The 22108-nt window shown below is 42.1% G+C and overlaps 2 protein-coding genes across 4 annotated transcripts; both read left to right on the top strand.

Annotated features, from left to right (window-relative positions):
• The first annotated feature begins 696 nt into the window (after positions 1-696).
• Positions 697-13331, top strand: rnf20 (ring finger protein 20, E3 ubiquitin protein ligase). 2 transcript variants are annotated; one of them, XM_031319720.2, is made up of 22 exons: positions 697-831; positions 1066-1246; positions 1380-1448; positions 1578-1676; positions 1754-1901; positions 2124-2309; positions 2454-2569; positions 2984-3130; positions 3246-3320; positions 3446-3565; positions 4165-4344; positions 4527-4662; positions 4815-4936; positions 5112-5229; positions 5383-5707; positions 7576-7693; positions 8203-8352; positions 8441-8653; positions 9117-9242; positions 9883-10023; positions 10619-10723; positions 11741-13331. In XM_031319720.2, exons 2-22 carry the CDS (start codon positions 1076-1078, stop codon positions 11915-11917), a joined length of 3042 nt encoding a protein of 1013 aa, XP_031175580.1. In that variant the 5' UTR covers positions 697-831; positions 1066-1075; the 3' UTR covers positions 11918-13331. The 2 variants fall into 2 exon arrangements, with proteins under 2 accessions (XP_031175580.1, XP_031175578.1); XM_031319718.2 differs by having other exon boundaries at positions 699-831; positions 5073-5229.
• si:dkey-74k8.3 lies at positions 12735-17054 on the top strand. Of its 2 annotated transcripts, XM_031319723.2 has the most exons (4): positions 12735-13721; positions 14109-14168; positions 16074-16176; positions 16560-17054. In XM_031319723.2, the coding sequence occupies exons 1-4, from the start codon at positions 13482-13484 to the stop codon at positions 16973-16975; spliced, it is 819 nt and encodes a 272-aa protein (XP_031175583.1). In that variant the 5' UTR covers positions 12735-13481; the 3' UTR covers positions 16976-17054. The 2 variants fall into 2 exon arrangements, with proteins under 2 accessions (XP_031175583.1, XP_031175584.1); XM_031319724.2 differs by lacking the exon at positions 14109-14168 and having other exon boundaries at positions 12744-13721.
• Positions 17055-22108: the final 5054 nt, after the last annotated feature.

The following is a 22108-nucleotide window of genomic DNA, read 5'->3' as shown; positions in this document are numbered from 1 at the left end:
CATTTTAATGTTAAGTTATCATGATAAATGAGTTATTTGTGTCCAGGACAGAAAAAAAGGCACTCTACAGTGATATTGACCCATTAAACTGCACTTTATACTAGAAGAACCCTGTGTCAAAATCTAGTCCCAACACCTTAACTAATGTAATGTACAGTATATTGTGCTCACATGGTGCATTCTGCTAAATTAAAATAGTTTCATAAAATCACCACAAACCAACTGAGCAGGAAACCTGGGCGGTGCTACATATAATGAATCAGTCATCTAAAATAAGATAAGATAAGATAATCCTTTATTAGTCCCACAAAAAGAAATTTGCAGTTGCAGCAGCAAAGGGGATAGTGCAAAAACAAGAGGCATCAGTAAGACATGCAAGATGTAATAATAAATATGTAAACATGATAGTAAAAAACAGTATAGGCAAAATATACTAAGTCAACAGACTGAAATGTTGAATACACAATATTCACAGGATTCACAGATAACATATTGATAATGAAATTGCACAGATAAGTAAACCTTGATATTGCACATGAGTGAGTTAGTAAATGATGAGTCAGTCTTGTAGGCTAAATAGGCTATATGCATTCCTCTTGATGGGAACTTGGACACTAGGGCCCAACAGCAAGTGTTTTGCCAGGGGGCGCCCTAACTGCACAAGTGTTGATCAGAGTCTGGTTCCCTCCCTGACGGCAGGCGGCGCTGTGTCAGCTCAAGGTTGTCCCACTAAGAGCGCCTACACTTCCGTTTCCGAGAGGCAGGGAGCCGCAATATCAACAGCCACATACAGATTTAGTCAATAACATACAACTCGTAACATTAAAAGCGGTAAGACTTTCGTTAGGCGTGATTGATATTGATACTATTACAAAGTAAATGCATTGATATGTCGTGTCAGAATTTAGATAAACATTAGTAAAAATTAGGTACTCATCTTCGACCACTTTAACGTTAGCTAGCTACATGTAGCGTAGCTTTGCCGTTGATCCAGCTGAACCATCTGAATCTAACAGTCCACCTTCTTTATCAGTCACTTTCTGCTTTTTCCTCCCTTTGTTTCAGGAGTCTGAGGATGTCGGGACTGAAGCGTCCTGCCGACCCCAGCGGTCCCTCGTCTTCCGGTGCCCCCCCTGAGAAGCGGAGGGAGAGGGAAGGAGAGGACGGAGCTGCCGGTGTCAGCGCCGCTGCCGGGGGGAGCACCGCGGTGGAGACAGTCATCAAACTGGGAGGAGTGTCCAACTCCGTGAGGCCCCTTTTTATTATTCACTACGGCTTATATATGTATTCACAAGCTTCATCTCAGAAGTGTAAAGCATGTCTGTTTGTATGGCTGCTTCTTCTTTTTGTACTCATGTTTGAATTAACACTTTTTGCAGGAAGAGCAAGACATCAAAGCTCTCCAGGCTAAGAACCGAAAATTAGGAGAATCTCTTGATCAGAGACAGGTAAAATAATCCTCCAATATATGTTTATAACTCTTTACACACACACACACACACACACACACACAGGAAGCTGCACTGATGCACTCTCTGTTTGGAGAGAGATTCATCTCTAGCCTTGTTGGTTTGCAGGTGATTGAGGATGAATTGCGAGAGCGAATTGAGAGACTAGAGACGCGGCAGGCCACTGATGATGCCAGTCTGCTGATCCTCAACAGATACTGGAACCAGGTAAACGAGATTAACGAGATTCTCCTCTCCTGTAAAGATCAAAGAGTCTAAATGTGATTACCTTTTCTCCCCTTTAGTTTGATGAAAACGTTAAACTGACCATCAGGCGTTATGATCAAGCAAGCAGCGAACCTGAGAAATCTCTGGCTGGGGAGGGACGGAGCCTCAAGCCGGAAACTCCAGAACCTGATGGCGACTCCAACCAGGAGCGGGCCAAGGATAGAGGTAAAGACGGAGGTGACACAGGATCATGTCTTTGAAATAAGCCAGTCCCCGGCTTCTCCTGTCTGCACGTTGAAGTGTCTTTGACGAGACACTGAACCCTAAGTTGCTCCCGATGGGCAGGCCTGTGCCACGCGTGTTGGCTCCACCACCATTGGTGTTTGAATGTTGATTAACAAACCAGACATCGTAGCCAAACCCCTCTTTCCTGCTGTGGTCACTCAGGCAATCAGGGAGAGACAAACAACTCTTTCCTGGCAACGCTGGCGAGCAGCAGCAGTGAGGAGATGGAGGCTGAGCTTCAGGAGAGGGTGGAGTCCAGCCTGAAGCAGGCCAGTCACGTGGTGGAGATCTACGAGTGTCTGAAGAGGACCGTGGACCAACTGAAGGCAGAGCTGGACCCTGGAGCAGGTGAGATGAAAGGTGGGAAGGTTTCAGGTGGAGAAAGACGTGATGAAATTGCAGTAATGGAGTACGGCGGAGGATTACATTTATTCGGGACGAATTCATCAAGTCAGTTTATGTGTTTGAACCCATGAAATGTGATCTTTTCAGAGGGCAGTCTATGGCAGGCGGCTTTCAAACTGAATTCCCTCCTGACCAGCGAAAACAAGCGGCTGCAACAGCTGACTGAGGACCTTAAGCAGAAGCACATTCACATGACGAGCGAGGTACAAATCATATGCCGTTCCCTATTTACTGTTGCACCCCCCAGGGGAAGCCAATGTTAACAGTTATAAAAATCAGTGTGAAGTGTAATTCCTAAAAAAAATTCTGGGGCTGCTGCACTCTGTAATAAACCTAGTCTTAAGTCTTTGCTACTACATTGGAGGCTGTTTACAATTTAGGCACGAAATTGTTCATGATAGATTTTGTAAAATATTACACTCTTTCAAACTCATTATGACTTTGTGTAAAGCAAATTATTAAGTATGTTGTTTATCTGTTTTTTCTGTTAACCATCATCCTCTAGTAGGAACAGCTGCTTTGTTGCAGAGTGATATCTCAGGAAGGATTATGCTTCTATTAGCTCTTGTGTGTGTGTGTGGTGTCAAAGTCTTCCTGTGTGTTCCTGTCTTGTCCAGTCTCGGCCCCTGGGTCGTGCAGCTAACAAAGCGGACCAGCGTGTCAGCGAGCTGCAGGTTCTGATCGAGGAGCTCCAGTGGGACATGGAGAAGATCCGCCGCCGAGAAAACCGACTAAATGCACACCTGACTGAGATACTGGAGAGGGTGAGGATGTGTTCGCTCTCTCTCTGTGTGTCTCAGGATTTGTCCATGACAGTGTTGTGCAAACCTTTTATATTATTTTGAGGTATGTTATAACACTCTTTGTAACGCATCCCAGGTGAACAGCAAAGGCTATAAGGTGTGTGGAGAAGCCAGCAGCGTTTGTGGGACCATCACTATTAACAAGAGAAAGGTAGGAATGGGATTTCACAACTTTGTTAATTAAGATCAAGGTGTGAGGTTCTTAATGTTGCAGTTTTTCTTTCCACGCCTTGCTTTTCATACTTGTTGACATTTTCCCTCTCCTCTCCTGTCAAGTTTGAAGAAATGAACAGCGATATGGAGGAGAACACGGAGCTGGCAGACAACCGCCTGGTTGAGCTGCAGAAGCTCCAGCAGGACCTGCAGAGTGTGCACCAGGAAAACAACAACATGAAGGTGGACTTGTGTTTCTCACACACAAAATGACCAATTAATGGATTACAGTATTCTATGAATTATGGTGGCACATTTCTAACTTTTATTTACTGCTATGATGAGTATTAAAAAAAGAAGACATGGGTCAAAGATTATCCCTGGGAAAAAGAAATACCACCTCTGTGTAAATGTTTACCAAAAACTCCTTACACTTCTAAAAAGCTAGTCATTCATTTAGGGCTGCTCCCTCTTAGTCGATTAGTCGACTAATCGGTCGTTTTGGTCTCAGTCAACTAAGATTTCTTTAGTCGATTAGTCATGTTTTATGCTTTTTTCATGCTGAATGACTTATTTCCAAGAAACGTACGAGCACATCTCTGGTAAACACAAGAATTAAAGTGGTGCTTTTGCATGACTCTTTGCGGAGAAACTCAGATTTACAGATCTGTCGATTAAATCAACTAATCGATTAGTCGATACAATTGAATGAGTGTTAGTCGAAGAATTTCTTCAATCGAGCACAGCCCTACATTCATTACTTTATTGTATTAAATATTGTTTTCTCTTTGGCTGTTATCTCTGCCATTCTTTCTTTCCTCCTTTCTCTCTCTTTCCCTCAGACGGAGCTGCTGAGTCGAGCGGAAGGCGTGGTAAGGGAGACTTCTGAGTATCGCTGCCTGCAGTCACAGTTTTCTGTGCTCTACAACGAGTCTCTGATCCTCAAGGCCCAATTAGATGAGACACGCGCTCGTCTCAACACTACCAGGACGGCGAGGCTTCGACAGCTGGAGCACATGGAGGCAAGTGTGTGTGTGTGTGCGTGCGTGTGTGTGCGTGCGTGCGTGTGTGTGTGTGTGTGTGTGCATGCGTGTGCATGTGTGCGTGTGTGTGTGCGTGTGTGTGTGCGCGTGTGTGTGTGTGTGTGTGTGTGTGTGTGCGCGCGCGTGAGATCTTTTCTTACTCTCATCCCCTCTGTGTGCAGAATGATGAGGTGGCTCTGCAGAGGAAGGTTCGTACAGAAGTGTTTCAGCTGGAGGACACGCTGGCTCAGGTCAGGAAGGAGTACGAGATGCTGCGCATCGAATTTGAACAGACTCTCGCTGCCAACGAGCAAGCAGGTAACTAACAGAAGTGGATTAGGTGCATGAATTGTGCTGAAAATGCAGTAGAACTTAGATTCACGGTAGCTCCTCGCTGTCAAACTGACTAGGTTCACAGTCCTAGCTTGTATTCTCTTTTTTCCCCCCGTTTTACTCTTCCTTTCTCTCAGGTCCTATCAACAGGGAGATGCGTCACCTGATCAGCACGCTGCAAACCCACAACCAGCAGATGAAGGGAGAGGTGGTGAAATACAAGATTAGACTGAGAGAGACACAAGCTGAGCTCAACCAGGTAGGTCATAAAGAGAAACTTGTGCAGTCGCCTCTTACCAGCAAAATAAATACGTATAGGTAGTATTACATCTGATAGGATAATTAAAGCACAACAGCACTTTAGACTAAAACCCATTCATCTGTTGCCTCTTGAGGTCCGCGCTTCAAAGGGCAACGCCATCCTCCAATCCCAGTCGAGCACAGAGATGGACGTGAAGGATGAGATAACCTCTCCATCGACCCCAGCCATCTCTGGGGAACCTGTGGTCAAGACAGAGCCTGACAACGGCTCCTCCACACCCAGCAGCACTGGTAACTAACACCTAGTTGACCGACTATGAATGTAAATAAATGAAATAGCTTCTCTTTTTTTTTTTTTTTAACTGATTTCCCAGCGTTTCTATGATGCATAATTGGCATGCAAGGACTGTCCTGTTTGACCGTTTGACCATTATCTTTCTATAGGAGCCTCGGTGAAAACGGAGCCTGGAGTAGAACCCGAGGCCACCGTTAAAGAGGAGGAGAAAGACGAAAAGAAAGAGAAGGAGGACAAGAAAGAAAAAGACATTATAAAGAAAGAGGAGAAAGACCGAGAGCGGGAGAAAGAGAAGGAAAGGGAGAGAGAGAGGCCGACCCGGGGCGGTGGGAGCAGCAGCGCGATAAAGGAAGAGAAGGAGAAGCCGGGGAGCAGCAGCCAACCAGAGGAGTCAGCCGGGGAGCGCCTAACTATGGTCGGAGGGTCAAAGAGGAAAGAGATGGAGCAGCTGAAGATCGTCCGAGCGGAACTCAAGTAAGTCGCGCGTGTGGGAGTTGGTTTTTACTTTAGATGGGGCTTATTTTTTTAACTACCAAATAAATGAGGAAAAACTGTGCAGCCTGATGGTTACTGATACTGTTGTCCATGTATCGGCAAGAATTCAATCATGCTGGAGCATCGATAGTCAAAAACACATACATAAACAAAAAGCGCACGTTGAAAGGAAATTAGAGAAGCTGAAAAATATTGTCACATATACTGTAAGATATCATGGATGTTATGTCGCTCTCACCCACACCTAGTTAGTGATAAGGGCTCTCATTTATCAACCTAACGTAGAAACCAGTGCAGATATGAGCGCAGAAATCATCTTACGACAGGCTTCACGTGTGATTCATGAAACGTTTGTATCACACCAATCAGAGCGTAAGAGTGGTCGTACATTGATAAATGCAGCGGCTGGAAACAATCGTAATTTAAATATCACGCCACAATATATTATCGGTTTTGAGGCCTCGCCCCTACAATTTACGACATGGCGAGACGTAATCCGGCTGAGAAGCGGCACTTTTCAGAGGTGGAGATTGAAACCCTGATATCTCAGGTTCATTTGCACCAACGTATGTACTATTTGTCAGCCTGGAAACTGGTATTAAAGGCTGTAGAAAGAATGCAGAATGGAAAGAGATCACTGATGCAGTCAACAGTGTTGCCGTGGTAAATCGGACTCCAGCTGAAGTTTATTTAATGTACATCCTTGACATATGCAATATCTAAGGCCTACATGGTGTACCTATATTTAAATAAACACACACAGTAGCAGAGTTTATGCAGTGTCTTTTATTTTTCTCATGTTTTTTTCATGAGTCAGAACCAGGTAACAGCTGTGAGGAAGAGCGCGTTCCCCAATCGTTCACTTGTGGCCATTAACGACACTTTAAAAGAGAAACGAAAACCTGAAGAATAAATAAAAATGTTGTACATCGTCATGTTTTCTGTATTGAGTATCATTGCCAAACATAACACTATACCTTTTAAAAGTGAGGAATAATATCCTGTCTCCTTCGTCTCCCACTTGGGGCTGTGCTGGACACTGCTCTCTGGGCATCGGGTCATCTGGCTCCATCACTACATTTATAGCACCCTGTTTTCCTGCATGATGTTGTGCAGAACGCCACAGGCTAAAACAATGTTGCAGACTTTTTCTGCCGTGTATGGGTACGCTGATGCAAGACAGAGCCATCTGCCCTTAATCAATCCGATAGAGCGCTCCACCGGGGCACGTGCACGTACGTGTGCACTGTTGTACCGGCACATAGAGGTCTTTTAAAAGAGCCAGATCTGCCATTGCTGATAAGTGATCAGCTGATGACTTCTCCTTCTCCTGTTAAACTGATTATATGCTGCACCACAAGTCCACACTGACTTGAAAACTTGTGTACACGAGTTCAGACCAGACGTGAGATTTTATCACAGCCTATGGGGTTAAATCCCTTGCTTTGCCTAGGAATCGGCATACGCCCGTCCTACGCCTGTTTTAGGTCATACGTACGTTCGTAAAGCTTTTGTTTCTGTGTGTCAGCATCACGCTGTAGCGTCCAATAAAAATGCGTATCGTTCGTCTAACCCCACAAGACATGGGAATGAAATCACCAGTCATATGATTCTGTGAATCAGCAGCAGGGGCTCACATGGAATAATAGACTCTTTTCTCAGTTATACATGGCAGGTAAACAATAAATGTTACCACTGAGAAATGGGTGAAAAAGACGATGATTTCCTCCCTCGATTTCATTTTAAGATCTTTTTGAAAAAAAAAAACAATGTGCAGAAGTAGTATTGCTTTCTGACCCTGGATGATGGTGATAGTTTTGTTAAAGACTCTTACCTTGACTGTGCAGGAAAGCCCAGGAGTCCCAGAGGGAGATGAAGCTGCTGCTGGACATGTACCGCTCAGCACCAAAGGAGCAGAGGGACAAAGTCCAGCTCATGGCTGCAGAGAAGAAGTCCAAGTCAGAGGTGATTTTGATATGTGGAAGACTCAAGCTACGGACCCGATTCCATTCATTGCAATTTCTTACGTGATTTATGGATAGTTGTGCTCCAAAGTACAGGGTTCATACGTTTTGAAAAAACCTGGAAAAGGTTTTGGAAACATAAAAAGACCCAGAAAGTTTTGGAAAAGTCATGTAATTTTTTTTTTTTTAACACAGTATAATAATATGTGATTAATAAATGTATTTCACGTCGTCCTAACCTCACCGTTCTATTCGGGGCGCGATACTACGACTCCCACTATGAACCACATAAATTGTCATTCATTTTATTGTTAAACCTCTGAGGGTAAACTTTTAACACATATTTTTATTCTTATTGTATAATGTCGACTAACATTTTCAGGAATACATAGTCATAGAAATTTGCCAAAAGGTCATGAAAAAGTATTGGTTAAAATGCGTATGAACCTTGAAAGTAATTATTAAAAGTGTTGTATTGTGGCAGTCCCATAATAACTTTGCCGATTCCAGGGAGAAGAGCTGCGGCAGAGGCTGAGGGAGCTGGAGGAGAGGGAGAGGAGGGAGGGTAAGAAAATGGCCGACGAAGAGGCTCTGAGGAAGATCCGCTCTGTGGAGGAGCAGATCGATATCCTCAACAAGAAGCTCTCTATAGCCAAACAGGTGTGTGAGCTGGTCATTGTGTTTTTATGCAGAAACGAAACCTGCTTTCCCTCTCTAACACTGTGTCTCCTCGCCGCTGGCTCTGCAGGAGGAGGACGCGCTGCTGAGCGAGATGGACGTGACGGGCCAGGCCTTCGAGGACATGCAGGAACAGAACATCCGTCTGATGCAGCAGCTCAGGGAAAAAGACGATGCCAACTTCAAGCTGATGAGCGAGCGGATCAAGTCCAACCAGATCCACAAGCTGCTAAAAGAGGAGAAGGAGGAGCTCGCCGACCAACTGCTCACTTTAAAAACTCAGGTGAGCCACCATATGGTGCAATCTGCAAGAATACGGGTTTGTACACGCAGGTGCTGTGACATAGACACAGTTAAAATGCAGTGGGAACCACCTGGAGTCACATCTTACTTTCTTTGAATGCACTACAGATTACATTCAACACCAAAAAAGCCCAACCATTTTTGTTCTTCAATAAAACAGCTTGTCAATAAATAAATAAAGTAGGAAAAAAATCTACATATGTCGCACATACTGTACAAGCTGTGCTCACTACTACCGGCTTCGGTAGTAGCCGGTAGTAGCTTAGTAGTAACCGGTAGTAGCTTAGTAGCTTAGTAGTACTAATCGGCTTCTACTTGTTTGCCCAATTGCCCAATTTCTTGTTTGATGTCTTCTAGTTCTGATGGTTATTTTTTTAAGAAAATTGTTTGTTTTTTAACCTTCCTTCACTTTAAATTTTTTGGGGACTGTGTCCATTTGTCAGGTGGATGCCCAGCTACAAGTGGTGAGGAAGCTTGAGGAAAAGGAGCGCCTCCTACAGGGCACCATCAGCACTGCTGAGAGAGAGTTGGCACTTCGTACACAAGCTTTGGACATGAACAAACGCAAGGTAACACATCATTCAGTAATGAAGAGCCACAGCTGCAGGGTAAAATGATCCCAAAAAGGCTGAGCTTCTTAGACTGGGTAAACCCAGCCCGATCTGCCGGCGATTTGATTTCGCCCTGCAGCTCAGGCTGGAAACCTGTATATCTTTCTATCCTGCTTCCGTTACAAATCTGCGGGGACCAATCACAAACTGGCTTATCCACCTGGCGCGCTATTGGCGGGTTTAACACGATGATGATAGAGAAGCGACGGCAAGCAGCTTTTTGTTTACATTCAACACGGCGTCCACCGAAGCACAGCAACCCGTTGATGCCACTGTCGCTGCTACGTCACCCGGATCGTTGGTGTGATTGGTTGAAGGACTATCCAAATGCGTACAGAGTCATTTGAACTATGCCCGTTGATCACGCCTCTTGTGCAGCAGAAAATACAGAGCAGACTCCCCAGACTAACAGACTAATGTTCAATCTTAAAAGACTGAACTTGGTCTGGTGATAGCCAGACTATGAGCTGCTAGCAAGGAAATAAAACTGAAATGGCATTTAGATATGCACATTCAGATACTATACATAAAGGATCGTTGTGTGAGAAGAAATCACATTCCCATTGAGGCAAAATTACATCTCTCTGTCGTCCTCCAGGCTCAGGAGTCTGCGTTGCAGTCGGAGGATTTGCGAACTCAGCTGGAGCAGGTACAGCAGAGGCTCAACCTGGTCAGAGAGGAAGTCATAGAGAACAGCATCTCCAGGGAGAAAGAGTCCTTTAACGCACGACGAGCACAGGTAACAACATCCACAAACAAACATGTACGCACAACATAAACTCAAGCCAAACATAAACTAGTGCATGGACTTAAAAGGCGAGACATGTAGCTCTTTGCACTGATCAGGAGTTGCGCTCCTAATTTTGTTGTATTAATACAGTGACAATAAAGGCTTTTTATTCTATTCTATTAAATGTTTTAAAACTGTTATTTTTTCCATAGCCTTGATACATGTGATATGAGATTGACAAAATAATTATCTTAAATGCAAATTGTAGTTAACACAGGAAGAACAAATTATGACTCTTTCCTAAAATACTCTGTGTTTTCAAAGGACAACTTAGATTTGTGCATTGAAGCCCTTTGTGTCCTCGCTGTATGTAGGCTAAATAGTTATTGCCAGTTTCCATTTTGTTGTCCTCTACTGAAATTGTGAAAATGTTCCACATCTCAAACATTTTCACTGTGAGGCTTACCGATGTTAGATTCATGTTGTGCATTTACATGATGATGGGAAGCTCCAATATCTTAAATCTCCAGTATTGCATTTATGACGTCTGTTGTCAAAACAGACTCATTTTACTTAACAGCTGTTAACTCTGACTGTGTTTCAGGAGGACATCTCCAAACTAAGGGGAAAGATCGAGAAGGCCAAGAAACCGGCTGAGAAAATCAGCAATGGAGATGATATCCTAAATGAAGAAATCAATGACTATAAGGTAAGTTTCTGTGATACAAAAAATATGAAAACCTGCCTGTTCAGCAGAATCAGTCACTGAAGCATCATGGACGCTGGTCAGGGGTTGTTTACTCCTTTGGTACATTTCATTTTGGAGATGAGAACAATTTATTTCCAAGTCAGGTGTCACTCATATTCTCACATACTCATTCGCTTTCCTGCTGGGAGTTGGATCAGAAGAAGTTGAGACTTAAGGTAATTACTGGTCCCAAATCAAGAAATAGTCCCGACCATAACCCCCAGTAAAATGGGGGTTTTATACTTTGGTCTTTGCACAGATTATGTTACATTTGGACAGAGACAGGCTAGCTGTTTATAGCCTTTGTGCTAAGCAAAGTAACCAGTTGCTGCCTGTGACTTCATATTTACCATAATTAGAGTGGTATCAGTATTTAACTCTGCAAGAAAAGAGATAAGTGGCACTCTAGAGGCTCTGCTTCTCTTGTAAGTAAGCAACTGAATGAGCCAGAGTAATCTTTATCACTCCGGTTCCCCCCAAATGAGACCAACTGTCAGTGTGATCACACTATTTTGACAGGAACACACAAGGACACTTAAAATTCAGACCAACTGTGCAAAGACTCAAACCGCACATTGAACAACCAACTTTTGCAAGTAGTTTGGCTGGTCAATGTCCATTTAGATCTCTATAGCTCAAACAGAAAGCCAAATGGATCATGCTCAGAATTTTTCAGATTTGGTTATAAACTTGTAAGTGGTTTGAGGTAAGCATGAGGGGTCCAAATGCTCTAATGTGACCTGCTATACTACAAAATTTGTGGGTCAACTCTGTTACTCTCCATGGTCTTGAGAATCAGTCGTGGCCACATCGCAGTAATAATAAGCCTTCATAACATGTGATGCAGTTGAGCTTGAAGATATTTGTGTCCACTCAATACAAACCACTCAGCTCAGGACAAAAATGGCTTCTTAGTTTATTGTTTAAACCATTCCCTCCCCCTCTCTTCCTCCCTCTATCTCTCTCTCTCCCCCCCAGGCACGCTTAACGTGTCCGTGCTGCAACTCTCGGGTGAAGGATGCAGTACTCACAAAGTGCTTCCACGTCTTCTGCTTCGAGTGCGTCAAGACACGCTACGACACACGCCAGAGGAAGTGCCCCAAGTGCAACGCCGCCTTTGGAGCAAACGACTTCCATCGCATATACATCGGCTAAAGCTGCGTTTTTACCGCAGATACTTGCAAGGAAAAGGGTCAAAAAAAAAGCAGTAGTACAAATGGTGCTGGGAGCAAGACTCAACACTGCACTCACAGATCTCCTCTGAACATGTACCTCCCATGCTCCTGTACGTGTATACAGGATACCATCAGTGTGATTATCTCCAGAATATTCCAGTTTCGAAAGGAAGAGTAGTGATGCTCTGAACAGAACGCTTTCAAATTTGTTTAGTTTTTTTTTGTTTTTTGTTTTTTTTACAATGACTGAATTCAGCTTCTATCCACTACTTTACTGTATGTTCAGATACTGGTCCAGGGAGAATGTGTGTGTGTGTGTGTGTGTGTGTGTGTGTGTGTGTGTGTGTGTGCGCGCATTTGAGAACAGACAGGCAATTACACAAACCAGTATACAAAGAAAAAAAATAGTACAGTGAGAAAACAAAGTGTAGTGGCTGTTTGTATTGTGTGTGTGTGTGTGTGTCATTGTGTTTTTTTCTTATCTTTTTTTTTTTTTAATTCTTGCTGTCCTGAAATCTCTCAAATCTGACTCGATGCTGTGTTAATTGCTGTTCTGTTAGTTATTAAAATGACATCTCAATTGTCCGAGTTCTTCTTCCATTTCACTATTTTTTTCCAAATCTATTTGATCAATTTTTCAAATTCTGTGAATAATCTTAATAGTTGACCTGGAGTATTAAACCACAAATCCCAGTGTGCAAATCTCTGTTTATCCGTGTGCAGCGCCTTCCTCTACCCCTCCTCTTCCTCTTTCTCCCTGAGAATTCAGACGTGTTTGCACACTGGGAGCTGTCGTCAGATACGCTGGAAGGAAGGGAGCGTCATGCGGGGACAGCGACAAGGGAGTGTGTTTTTTTTTTTTTTTTTAAAGGGTGTGCAACGTAATCCATCTCAGCAGAGTATTTGATGCAAGCTCAGAAACAAAGGAGCACCAAACTTGTGGAGCTCAGCGCCGAAATAAGAAGCTTTAAGACTCGTGGTCAGCTCAACACGTTTCTACCGTTTTCTTTTACGCGCAAAACTACAATAAATAAAACTTTAGAAGGCATTTCTGCACTATATCTTTTTTTTTTTTTTCTTTATGTTGCATCTGACGATCAAATATCTCGATCGCTGCTGGATCTTAAGCCTTTAACTGTTTCTAACCAAATATAGCCACTCTTAATGCTGGAGTGTCCTTGACGGAGCTGAGCGCTCCTAAATTGGATATTTGCATCGCTGCCAAAGTCTAGAATTACATTTTCAGATCATTTTGAGTCGTTACGGTGTGTTTTTTTAACCAAAACATTTGATCTAATTCGTAAATTGGACACTTATTCAGTTGGTGTGGTCATTTAGAAGCTGGTGCGGTTTTTAAAATTTTTCTGCCTATTGTCAACTGCAGCGTTCGTGTTTTAAAACCCGCTCGTAACCCGATGACTGCTCTCAACAGAAGCCATTTTTAAGTCTTTCAGTTACAGTCATTGAACACGAGCTGCTCAACCTGCTCTGGGCTGCAGTATTTTTAGCACATTTTTTTCTCTATTGTTTTTAAATCCGTTACAATGACTTTTTGTGCGTCTGGCTCTGGGCGCGGCGGATCTGCCATGGCTCGGGTTTTCCTCACCACCTCTGTGTTAGTGCTGGCGTTTTCGGTGGGCTGGGCTGAAGCTGAGCAGGCCAAACCGACCGGGGAGAACCCACCGGCGGTCACTCTCCGGACTCTCATCATCGGAACCTGCCAGGAGATCCAGCGGTACGCGGAGTCAGTGGTGGGGAGCGGTGTGATCCGGTCAGCTGCTGAGGTAGGCTACAGAGCGGAGGTGCACCACTGGTTCATAGCACTACTGTTTCTTTCCAACAGGAAGTGGCTTTATACTCATCTCTATCTTCATTTTTAATATCCTATTTTCCTGGGTGTTTGGTCTAACTTCACTGTTTTCTTTTCTTGATCAATAACTGGAATCACGAATTTTCAACTCCAACCCTGCCATCTCTCTCCATCCATTTCCTCACCCTTCACACAAATCCCTCTCCCAATGCCCCTCAACTTGTTAATCTCTCCCCTGATCCCCTCATCTTCTCTGCCCTCTTTTCACGTCTTCTTATATCCATGCATCCCCCCCTCACCCATACCCACACACTTTTCTGCCTCCCATGCTTCCACCTGGCTGTGGCTCCCTTTTCCCCAGAGTGCAGTGTTGTTTCTTGAGTCATTGCTTGGGCAGGAGAACATCTATTCAGTGGCCATGGTAAGAAACCTCCTGGGTGTCTCCGTCTAGCCTGCCCTGACAGGATCCCTTAAACAGAGTCCCCTCATGTGGCTCTGTTTTGGCTCATGTCACCCTATAGTTAGTGCAGAAAGTAGGAGCATGACTGTAGTGAAACTGGCTTTATGTTCATTTCTGTAGAGTGGCGCTTGCATGAGAGGCCACAATATAGTCCTTCATGTGAGAGTGTAGTGGTAAGTGCTGGCAAGCTGATAAGTAGGCTGATATATAGGGTTCAACATTACTCATTTGGTAGCTCTGAATGCAAAATACAGGGTGTGTACATTATCCTTGGATGAGATAAATATTTTGAAATCCCTGAACTGAAATAGAACCTTATTCCATGTGAATTTGGTTTCATATGATTATGTTTCCAGCGAGAAAACCCAGTTTAAATGGAATAAATAATCTAATTTAGTGATAAATTAAATCCTCAAGGCAAAAGTTAGACAAAAGATCTGCACTCCAGACCGACAGCTCCCAATTATGTAACAGAGCAACATAAAGGTCTGTTTCAGAGATCGCCTGATAACATTGCTCTGTTAAATGTATTGGGGGCTGCCAGTACAGTGTACAGATCTTTTGTATAACTTTTGCCTTCAGTTTGTTTTTTTGATCCACCTGTAAGTAAGTCTTTGTTCATGCTCTACACTGTCTTCAAAAGTTAATCCGCTTTGGAGCATTAATATGAGATTGCATTAAGTGGAATAAAAGAAGTATAGCATTGTATGTTTGAAAGCCCACAGAAAGACACTTAAATTTAGCATTTTCAGCATTTTTGTTCAAAATAAAAGAGCGGAAAATTATATATGCCGTTTTATTTCCCTGTATGGGCTGCATCACGCCTTCTGAAACGTCTCTGGCTACAGCAGCCTGCCTTTAGCATTAATCGTGGGCTTTGATTAGTCCTCACTAAAACATTCAAGTATGTCCCTGGTAAGAAAATTGAGCTTATAATATCAAACAGGGCATAAATGATTAGGTGTGTTGTCAAACAAACAGACATAGAGTGACAGATGTTTGACTCTGGCTCTGACATACTGAACAGTCCTCATGTATGGGCCAGTGTGTAGCGCAACAGGTGCAGATAAGATACTTGTCCAACTTACTGGGCTACCCTTGACCGTGTGTGTTTTTTGGGGGGTGGTGAGCAGAACTGTACAGGAATAGAGCGGGTCACCTTCCAGCTGTCACTCACATGCACAGCTGTTTGTCCAAGTCAACAATACAGCACTTCTTCTATCTTAAGGTGCAGCTCAGCAGCACTTACAGTCTATAAGAGTTCTCAGTTAATTAGGAAACTACAATCACAATTATTTTGGTCAATATTAAAATCACGATTATTTAACACAAATACTCATTGACTTTTGGAAATATGTTGCATTTATTGCACTATAACACTGAAACAGTTAAACAAATCAACAGTGAAAACACCTTGAACTGTGAAATTTCCCTCAATACTTTTCCTGTTGGACTTTTTCCCCATTTACACCAAAAGCCAAAATAAGAGTTCACTTGCAAAACGTAATGTGCAAAATAATTCCTTTTTGCGATTACATTGTTTTTGTGATCGTTAGGAATCGAAATTGCGATCAAAATTTGATTAATTGCATAGCCCTACTATTAAGGTAATCATCAAGTTTGTATAATAATATATATTATACTGTATATCAGCTGCTGTGAATATCAGTCTTGCTGGTACATATACCAGAACAATTAAATAAACTGTATCTGCCTGTGCATTAGAGCCCTGAGAATACATCTAGGTAGGCTGTGTTTCTGTTAAACGATCTCTCTCTGCATGATTATTAATATGATCAGAATGCTGCCTTTCTTGAATAATAACAAAGTAAGACATGTCTCCACCCTCCCTCCACACCACCACAGGTTTTTGAGATGGTGATCCGGTTCCTCGCTGAAGGAGCTGCAAGCGGCCTTAACGTCATTGCTGTTTATGTCACAGAGATCCTCAGGGTCACAGGATTCGATGGTGGGTTGTGTGTGTGTGTGTGTGTGTGTGTGTGTGTGTGTGTGTGTGTGTGTGTGTGTGTGTGTGTGTGTGTGTGTGTGTGTGTGTGTGTGTGTGTGTGTGTGTGTGTGTGTGTGTGTGTGTGTGTGCGCGTGTGCGTGCATGCGTGTACTCTCTACTTTTTCCTCCCTGTATTTGTAGCTTTCTGCAAATTGTCTGCAGGAGTAAGAGCGGTTCTGCGGAAATGAAAGTTTTAAGTGAAAATATGCAGACTTTCCTTTCCCTCAGGCAATGTGTCTGCCACTCCTTTTTTATGTGTGTTGTATTGTGTTTTATGTTCACTCCTGTTTCATCCTGAGTAACCTGATGAAAATATGCCTAAACTGGATTTCCTCCCTCCACAGTTGCACTGACGTTGCCCCGCTTCACTCCAGAGGGTGTGGCCGCCATTGCCCAGTGGGGTCTGGTGGCCCTGATTGGCTACTGGGTGCTGACAATCATTCTGCGTCTGCTGATTGGCGTGGTGAGGCAGGTGTTCTGGGTGGTGAAAACCGTCTTGGCGCTCTGGCTTTTCGGACTGATCGTGACTGACAAGCATGCCACTGCAGACATCACGGCGGTTCGACTGGGCGGCCTGGTGCTGGGATGCGTCTTGCTGACTCTGCTCACTTGTTCCTCTGAAAAGACTTGTGCAGTGGAGCACCGGCTGAGCTGCTTGGAGGGCCGGGTGAAGGTAGTAGAGAAGAGGAAGGGAATAGTGACCGGAGAGGGTGCAGGGAAAGGAGTTAAGATGGACAAAGGTGATGGTAATGTTGGTTAAGAAAACAGTAACATTGATGGTTCGTATGTGTCAAACTATTATGGGAAATAAAGTAATCTCTGGGATTTTTAATCAGAAATGCTCTCTTTGTTTGAGAAAAAGCCAAAAATAATTAAACCACATGGAATATTCTGTACTATAATAAATAACTGCAATCATAAAGGCAGTAAAAGGCTAGTGTGCACAGAGGATCAGATAGTTCCACAAGTCAGATCGTAAACTGTCCTCTTTCTATATTATCTTCTCCACAGTTACATACAAATAAAAATCAAGGCAACATTTGACATAATTCTTAAACAGCCACACTAACATCAGCATGCAAACATCTTCACAATAACAATGTCAACGTGGTGATGCTTAGCAGGTAATGTTTACCCGGTTTACATTTAGTGTGTACGTATATTAACATTTGCTAATTAGCACTAAATACAAAGTACAGCTGAGGCTGATGGAAATATTGTTAGTTTTGCAGGTATTTGGTCATAAACAAAAGCATTGGACACATTTTTACATGATGGTGGCCTTAAATAAAATATCAGTGGGGAAAAAGTCATTAGGATTCATTTTCTGGGCACCATTTATTTGTACCAAATGTCATGGCAATCCATCCAATAGTTGTTGAGATAATTTCGTCTGGACCTAAGTGGTTGACCGATCAACAGACCTGTGGGTGGAAAGTATTTTAGATCCTTCCCTTTTAGATTATTTATCAAGAAACTGAAATAATCCAGCATCAATCAGCCAATCTCATTTTTGATGTCTCAGTTTTAACTTGCCACAACCACCTTAGTTTCTTCAACCCAGACTGACCTGTGGCCTGTTTACAGAGCTCCTTCAGTCTCCTGTTCCTGGTTGGTTCCCTGCTGCTCAGTCAGCTGGAAGCTTTTTTAATCCTCCGGGTTCACACCACCGGTCTTTACTACCACTGCCACTCCAGCCAAGTGGAACAACCTGACCTCAGTGCCAGAATTATCATTCTTGCTCGATCACCCTGAAGCAGTGAAACTCACTTCCCTCCTACACCACTGCTGTGGTGGAATACCAAATCCACAGTGAAACTAACTCGCTGTGTTACCAGCTCCCTGCATCATCACAAAGCCAAAGATGGAGAGTGATGGTAACCTGATTGTAGACCTAAATGCATTTATAAAATTATTTGATGATAATCTTATTGTAAAAATAAAATACCAATATGAGAGGACCACACAGAAGATAAGATTTTTACGATGATTAATATTTTACATGTTACAATACTGATAAAATCACAGAAAAATGATCACCTGACTCTGTTAGTCTCAGCTATACAGAGCTTTAAAGTGTCTTTCAGTTGATTATTTTGGTGTTCCAGCCTCCAACTTGATGTAGGTTGGTAAAAAGGAACTTGGTTTACTCTCGCTGCTGCAGCACACAGCTGTTTTCAGTGAAATACCTCTAAAGAACCAGATATTTTCCTTAGGAGTTGGTGGATGTCCAAACAGAGCTAAAATAGAGCAAATGTTGGACGTACACTCACCAAGTAACCAGAAACATTACTCCAAATAAATGCTAATGTTGCTCCAGCTCAGTTAGATGTGTAAATTAGCAACTGTTTGCTATCGAGTTCGCCATAACAATATAAAGGGTAACTACCGTTTTTTTAAACCTGGACCCTATTTTTGTATGTTTTTGTGTCTAAGTAACTGATGGGAACAACAACCTTTGACAGTGGTCCAGTATTAAGCGAGATCGCTGCAGTCGGCAGCGGCGAAACAAGCTACAATGTAAGTTAATAGGGCAATTGTCCAGCTTGTATTTACCTTCACAAAAGTGCTCGTTTTTCCACTGACAGACAGATTAATTTTCTAAGTGTCTGACAACATTATGGAAAGGATCCCTTCAGAGATAGACATTTAAAACATATTTGAGACCTTTCTGTTTAACCACAAACAGCTCTGAAGTCGCTAAAGCTAAAACCACCAGACTCCATTTAAAAAAGCAATACTTAAATCGTGTATAGAGCCAACATATTTTCACACGTAAATCGGTAAGCTATGTGTTTATTTCACCCAAAACTAGAGTTGTGATGGTTGGAAAAGTGGAAAGACAACCCAAAACGGCTTTTCATAGTTTTATTTTGTTTCTGTCGACTTTGAATGAAGAGAATTTTACGATGCTAAAATGATTATTGATGATGGATTATTTACATGGAGTCTGGTAGGTTTAGCGAACGTAATTTCGCTGATGTTTTTGTTTAAAAAAAGGATCTTACTCTTTCACAGAAAGGTCGACCTCCTTAGAAATCCTTTCCATTATGTTCTCAGACACTTAGAATATTAATCTGAGCCTGTCAGTTGCAACACGAGCACTTTTGTGAAGGCAGGTTGAAAAAAACGCTAGTTACCCTTTAAAAGGTGATAATAATGTGTCAATGTTGTGTTCACAACTTGTTTCTACTGCCCCCAAGTGGCTAAAAAAACAAACCAACAATTTCTCGATTTCACCTGGCTTAGCCTGGTTCTGTTTGGGAAAAACACATTTTCTATCTTCATCTAACTTCCAAAAGAAACAGTAAAACATACTATATTTAACTCCTGATAAATTTACATAAAAAATGATCACGCTGCGCTGACTCGTGAGTCAAATTCACAGGTCTTAAGCTCAAAATTAAGTGACAAAATACAAAACATACACTTAATGCCTTTTATTACATTGCTTCAAAGTGTTCACTACATATATGAGTTTGTGAGACGGTTAGTTTTTGTGAGTTCTAGTTTTCTTTTCTCACAATTAGGGTTACAGGTTTTAGTTTATAATTTGTTTCTATTCATAAAGATAGCTTTAATGCATGTTGCAGCCCTACGTAAAGCACAAGGATGTGGCAAACTTTTTCAGGATCTGAAATGTGTATTCTAACTTCTGCTCAGTTGAGTTTCTTCTGTGACCCAGTTGGTGTAGTGGGAAGGAATGAATATGCCTGGATGAACTTTTAGCTCTGTGGAGACATGTCGGGTTGGTGGTGCTAGTGTCACAGAACTACAATAAATTAAGCTGTATGTGAAGACATCAATACAGTGGAAAAAATGCAAACCATATAGTGGGCTGTTATTAAATTTAATGCACCTGACACAAAGCCTAAATACACAATGATACAAACACAAAATGCTCACTTGTTCACTTGTTTAGACATACATATATCTTTTACAAATGTTCATGTTAGTGCTTAAACAAAACCATTTACTCATATATACACATTTAAACAATTATAAACTGTGACAAGCATTACAACATGTTCAAAAATACACAATTAAAATAATAATAACCAACTATTGCAACATTACTAATTGCAACTATTTAATAGATAATTATTAAAGTTCCAAATATGGCTGTAGAGTTCTGTTTAGTGTACATGTGAGCGACTGTGTGTAAAAGTCACAAATGTATTGATTTTTATATGGTAAAATTCCAAACATTTAGATATGTGACTCACCTGAGCAAATGAAATACAGTAGAAATATCAATATGAGTAAATATCTACAACTCATTTGAAGTTAATTCTAATTCAGAATCTACTTTCAACTATATAATGCAACTCAAGCATTGAATATAAGAACTTTCTAAATGCACTAGAGCTGCATGCTGAATTCCATACAGAATGCCAAGCAAATGTGCAAGTAACTCAAGTACAATGAAGTCTTGTTTACCACATTTAAATACAGAGAGCTTTGCAGAGATAAGGTTACTTCATGTTTGTGTCTTCCCTGAAAATGTTCACAGTCAACCTGCTCAGCAATAAATTATGTATCCCTGACAGAACTGCAGGAATGAAGGAGCTATTCACTCAGTGGAGTGACCAGAGCTCTTCCCCTGTTTAAGAAGAACAGCAAGGAGGAAGAACAGCAAGTCAGATGTTGGAGACTAAAGGCGATAGGAGATATCTAAGTCATTGGAGAGGGTAGTGTATGATAAGATTGAAGAATATTTAGTTCTGCACGAACTGTATGAGCTTCAGTGTGGCTTTAGAGTAGCCCACTACACAGACACCTGCCTCACTGACCTTGGTGATTACATCAAACGAGAAAGTGAAAATGGTAATTTCACCGGCATCTTCTTGCTTGACTTACAAAAAGCGTTGACACAGTAGACCACTCCATACTGTACCGCGAACTGCGGTGTATGGGACTAGGGTATATGGCTGTAAACTTGGGTCAAGTTGTACCTTACAGGGAGAAACCAGGTCTGCGATGTTAAAGGGACCCTGTTAGAATCACCTCATATCTGGGGTCGATGTCCTGGGTGTTCTATTGTGTTTGTGTTTTTGTTACAGTTTATTAACTGTGGACGTGTTTTTAAAAAAATCATTTGTAGGATGTTCTTGATTATTGTTGCTAATTGTTTTTAGGATTTCTGTGTATGTTATGCGTTTGTCTTCCTGTTTTTTTTCTATGGTATCAGGGACTATGTTGTTCTTTTTTACCTTCTAAACTTAGCACAAAAAGTAAGGAAATTTGTGTTTGGTAGATTATTTCTCTGTGGTAACAATGCTTTTTGGCAATAAATCTTATACCGTTGGAAAGCCTGTTTAGTTCCCTTTCAAATGGTGCCCCATTTGTAAGGAACATGCATTTGTGGGATGAGCAGCAGCGCTGAGTATGTGGGTTGCGCCCATGAAAAATTTGCCAAATCTTCTCTGCCAATGCCAAACAGCTTATTCTGCCATTGACTCGTTTGGTGTTGTGAGTTTGTCTTCTACTGTAGTAGAAACTGAAGAAACTTTCTATCTTCAGCCAACGTGGACAAGAAGATCTTTAAGTGCTCAGAGAAATTGAATTGAACTGGGAAAGCTCCACAACAGCTTAACTTTATAGTAAAAAATCCTTTTCAACATGCTTCTACTTTTACATAAAGGAAAATACAATATACATTGCTGCCAATAGTTTCACATTATTCCATTGAACGGCTGGATATGGTAACACGCAAAGAAACAATGCAACATCAAAGGCATGTGTTGTGTATTTTGGGCTACTATAAGATCCGTAGTGAGATACACCTGATGGGTTTTGGGTAGTCTATATCCTCAACGTTCCACTTACGGGATTGCTCCGGTGCTGCCGGAAATTGCTCCGGATGTCCTATTTTTGGGCCGGATTTCCACTA

Source organism: Sander lucioperca, chromosome 1, assembly GCF_008315115.2.
Source record: "Sander lucioperca isolate FBNREF2018 chromosome 1, SLUC_FBN_1.2, whole genome shotgun sequence".
Lineage (NCBI taxonomy): Eukaryota > Metazoa > Chordata > Actinopteri > Perciformes > Percidae > Sander > Sander lucioperca.
The sequence above is the reverse complement of the archived record's forward strand: the minus strand, read 5'-3'. Positions and strand labels throughout refer to the sequence as shown.

Coding starts and splice junctions, on each gene's coding strand:
- si:dkey-74k8.3 (XM_031319723.2), top strand. CDS start 13,482: ATGACTTTTTGTGCGTCTGGCTCTGGGCGCGGCGGATCTGCCATGGCT. Junction 14,169..16,073: donor ACATCTATTCAGTGGCCATG/GTAAGAAACCTC, acceptor ACACCACCACAG/GTTTTTGAGATGGTGATCCG. Junction 16,177..16,559: donor CAGGGTCACAGGATTCGATG/GTGGGTTGTGTG, acceptor CTCCCTCCACAG/TTGCACTGACGTTGCCCCGC.
- rnf20 (XM_031319718.2), top strand. CDS start 1,076: ATGTCGGGACTGAAGCGTCCTGCCGACCCCAGCGGTCCCTCGTCTTCC. Junction 1,677..1,753: donor TCAACAGATACTGGAACCAG/GTAAACGAGATT, acceptor TCTCCCCTTTAG/TTTGATGAAAACGTTAAACT. Junction 8,654..9,116: donor TGCTCACTTTAAAAACTCAG/GTGAGCCACCAT, acceptor TCCATTTGTCAG/GTGGATGCCCAGCTACAAGT.